The sequence below is a fragment of the Hylaeus anthracinus genome, unplaced genomic scaffold (genome assembly GCF_026225885.1).
Source record: "Hylaeus anthracinus isolate JK02 unplaced genomic scaffold, UHH_iyHylAnth1.0_haploid 27280, whole genome shotgun sequence".
Lineage (NCBI taxonomy): Eukaryota > Metazoa > Arthropoda > Insecta > Hymenoptera > Colletidae > Hylaeus > Hylaeus anthracinus.
The window spans coordinates 12,421-16,448 of NW_026535091.1; the positions used below are offsets into that span (position 1 = coordinate 12,421).

The window sequence follows — 4,028 nt, forward strand, 5'->3', positions numbered from 1 at the left end:
ACAAAGCGCACACATGTTGTTTGATGTGTACTATACACAAGTTTCTAACTGATAAAGGTAAATATGTTTATTAAAAATCGTGCAAAGTTGATAACTTTTCGCGCTACTTCAGCGACGGAATATAATTATATTTGTAGCGTAAATCTGACAAATACTAAATTGAGATATGTATAAATAATTTAACGTAAACATCGTTACATGGATTAATAAACATTCGGAACGTTATCATAAGCTATCGTATAGATCTATAAATATATACATCCACATTCGTTGATACAGTGTAACATCGATGATCCACTTTATTGTATGATAAATGCTTAAATACAATTTTTTTGAAAGAACTCAGATTTCCATTAAAAATTTAATTATCGGTTTAATTTATAACGAATCAACGAGGTTCCACCGTATCATCGAAGTTGTTCAAAGGTCGTTAGGAAATAAAATGTCACCGAGGTATTTCTGAAATCAGCGTGACGCACTTAATCGATTGCACGTTTCCCGGCTAACCTTTTCGTGGTCATTAACAATTCTGGACATCGTCCTCGGTCGATCTTTTCTGGTCTCATCGATTATTTGAACGCGTGGGTCACAAATAATGAACGGACGGTTGCTCGTACTTATTTCTGCGAGTAAGCCTACAACAAGCTTACATCTAAGCAGTTTAAATCACAGTAGAGATTGCGCAGGATCGAAGCCATTGATTCTTCGTACTCTAGTATTATTTTGAACAGTATTTGAATCACTACATTAACCTGGGCAAATCTAATTTGCATAAAATTCGTAGACTTCTTTGAATGTACTTATTCAAAAGCCAAAGCTATCAAAGAGAATAGAAAATCGTTAACCTTGAGGAATTCATTGGTACTTCCTTTACCAAAATGATACAAAAGTAATCCCTTTACATTCTTATCTGGTTAGATCTATTTTTCGTTACTTCTGCATCAATTTAGCAAAGTATCTTAATCTAAAGAAGATCGTCCCCATGTTGTACGCCATTATGCAATTGCGTGACAAAAAAGGCGACGGATGATATGCAAGAAATGCGAACCTTGTTAATCCTTCGTTCATTACGCTCGAGTAATAATTGTTCGATAATCGTCGTAGACCATTCTTTTTTACCAAGAACCTTTGTTCTCGTTATAAATAATCTTACGATTGATATAATCTTATTAGCGTAATGTCGAAAGGTTAATCATCTATGATAGTACTTGGAAAGTCGCATACACGTTAAAGAGTAATATTGAGCAGAATTTAATTGTAAAATCGTATCACCGATTCGCACGCATTCGGTTGAATTTATAGAAATTTGAGATGCATTGACCTCTTGGAGGCCAAGATTTGAAGGCTCAGCACGTCCCGTATACTGAGATCTCCTAATCATGTTTGTTATACATATGTCTTCAGTACTCGAAGAGTAAACGATCTCACAATTTCCCGCGAGAAAAGGCTGCGCTCGAAATTGCGGGGCAACTGCCGAAAGTTTTATTTTAAAAATATTTCGTTCGTTGCCCAACCCGAGTATTACTTTCAAGGGCTACGCGAAAAAAAGGACAAATTTATGTGACAACACATGTTGGCCTCGACGAGTGCATTTGTTGCACTGTACACTGCAAGGTCGACAGGCGACGCGCAACGAACGCTGCGTTGTTACATTTACATAGCCGTTTCTCGGTTTCGAACTGACCATTTTGACCGTTAGTTTCTTTCGTTGCCTTGGAATTTGTTTACCAGCATACAGAGGCTGAAATTAAAGCGCACGAGTGCAACGGTGTCTCGTGTTTTGCTTGTTCCACCAATCACCTTACCGTAGGACTCTCAAGAAACGGCAGTAAATATGAACTTTCAATTTTATAATTCCAAATTTTGAAAGAGCAAAGTATACCACCAATACGAGTAAGGAAATTAGTTCCAGAAGCCAGTGGTGTCTTTCGTTTCGGTAAATCCGAGTATTTGGTGGTTCTAAGTGGATGCAAATTTAGTTGGCTGCTCAAGGCTACAGGGCAGCCATCCCCACCACACCGTTTGACTCTCCCCACCCCTCTGTCTCGGTACTAAACATGTCCGGCGTATGCGGATAAGGAAACCATTAATGTCAATTTATGAAATATTTATCTACGTACGTTTCACTTGTGTTTTTCGTATTAGCATACGCTATAAAAGCATACGATGTACAGTCGTTGTAATCACCTCAAACAGTTAACTAAATTTGCATTGACTGATTTCGAGACCACGAGTTTGACGTTCTAATTTTCAATTAAACGCTTCAATAGGAAAGCTCTTTGTTTCTCAATACCATGTGTAGTATTAACGATGAATAACCGCGAGTTCGGTTCTCAGACGGACTCCCACCGAAAGAAAGACACAGGTAATTATCGCGCGTGCAATTATCTCGCTCATTGAGACTCTGTTAACTGACACCGCTTCAGAGGGTGTCAGGTCCGCTCTTCTTGCGTTTTCGTAATAGCTAGTTGATGTTCAGTGGCATCAGTGGCACGTATTTCTCGCTGGGGCGGAAGTGAAACTGCGAGCACAACTGGTTGGACACGGATTCCTCGTAGCCGACTCTGTAACAGATCGAAAGCATAGCGATTAGACGACGAATCCAACGAGTAAATCACGAGCAATATCGTTCGAAGAAGCGTTGGGAATCCCCTACACCTTGCGGACCCAAAAGAAATCTGCATGAAAATACCGCCACCATACGGACCCACAAACAATTTGTATAAAATTACAATTCACTGGTTCAAACCACGCCTAGAAGATACTCGTGTTTCCGTATCAGGATCTCGCCCATAACCTTGAACATCGTCTTCAGGAAGTGTACCTTCCTGGCATAATTGTCTCGTTGGGACTCTGCGATCTCGTACTTCGGCGACTGCTCCCAGTACAAAGGGCAACTGAAGAGATTCGATGAGGAAATGGTTAGAATTAAAACCTACAGCAGGGATGGCCAACTAATCAAGTTGGACAAATTCGATTTGGAAGAGTCGACGTGCTTTTACTTGGATATACACGGTCTGTCTAAAAAGAAACTGAACTTTTGCTATAAAAAGAAAAAAGTACAAGTAAAGTTTTTACACACACGTTTATTTACTCAAAATAATCTCCCTCTGCGTCAATACAGCGTATAGACCGCGTAATTAACATTTCGAAGGACCTTTGCAGCTCCTGTTTTGGTAACCCGTTTAGTACGGCGGTTACAGCGGCCTGAATCTCCGAAATGTTGCTATAACGTGTCCCTTTCATTGGAATTTTCAATTTCGGGAAAAGAAAATAATCGCATGGAGACAGATCAGGCGAGTAGGGTGAATGATCCAAGGTAGCAACGCCAATTCCAATGAAAGGGACACATTATAGCAACATTTCGGAGATTCAGGCTGCTGTAACCGCTGTACTAAACGGGCTACCAAAACAGGAGCTGCAAAGGTCCTTCGAAATGTTAATTACGCGGTCTACACGCTGTATTGACGCAGAGGGAGATTATTTTGAGTAAATAAACGTGCGTGTAAAAACTTTACTTGTACTTTTTTCTTTTTATAGCAAAAGTTCGGTTTCTTTTTAGACATACCGTGTACTTCAAATCTTTTGGTTAAACTTTCCTTTAGATTTCGGCGAGTAGAGTCCGAAAATGCTAGTTCGAATTAAGGAGCGGAGCCTACCTCTGCCATTGAGAGCACGGGCGTCGCTCCTTGAAGCAAGCCACTTGGATAACGTTGAAGAAGAGGGCACCGAGGGTGTTGGCGACTTCCGTATTAAGATTCTGCAGGCATCTACGGAACTTCGCGTCGCAGTCGCAATGAGATCGAGTGAAGGGTGACCGGTTGCATATGCCGGGCATACACTCCTTAGGCTCTATCGTGATGGGACAATGATCGTGTTCCCTGCAGCAGGCATCTTCCAATCGGTGTTGACCGAGGTCGTCGTAGGACGTTGCCAGGTTGCCAGGTCCGCACCATTTTGTGCCAGGGTATATCAGGCCTCCACCTGGTTTTTGGTTCTGATAAAGTAAATTTTCATGTAGTTTTGGG

General features: G+C 40.9%; 1 protein-coding gene across 1 annotated transcript; it reads right to left on the minus strand.

The window, feature by feature from the left end:
- Window positions 1-274: 274 nt before the first annotated feature.
- LOC128893227 (acidic phospholipase A2 PA4-like) lies at window positions 275-4,018 on the minus strand (the record flags this gene model as incomplete). Its single annotated transcript, XM_054154051.1, has 2 exons — window positions 275-2,564; window positions 3,660-4,018. Coding segments are annotated over 2 exons (459 nt in total), but the record flags the coding sequence as incomplete, so codon positions are not given.
- Window positions 4,019-4,028: the final 10 nt, after the last annotated feature.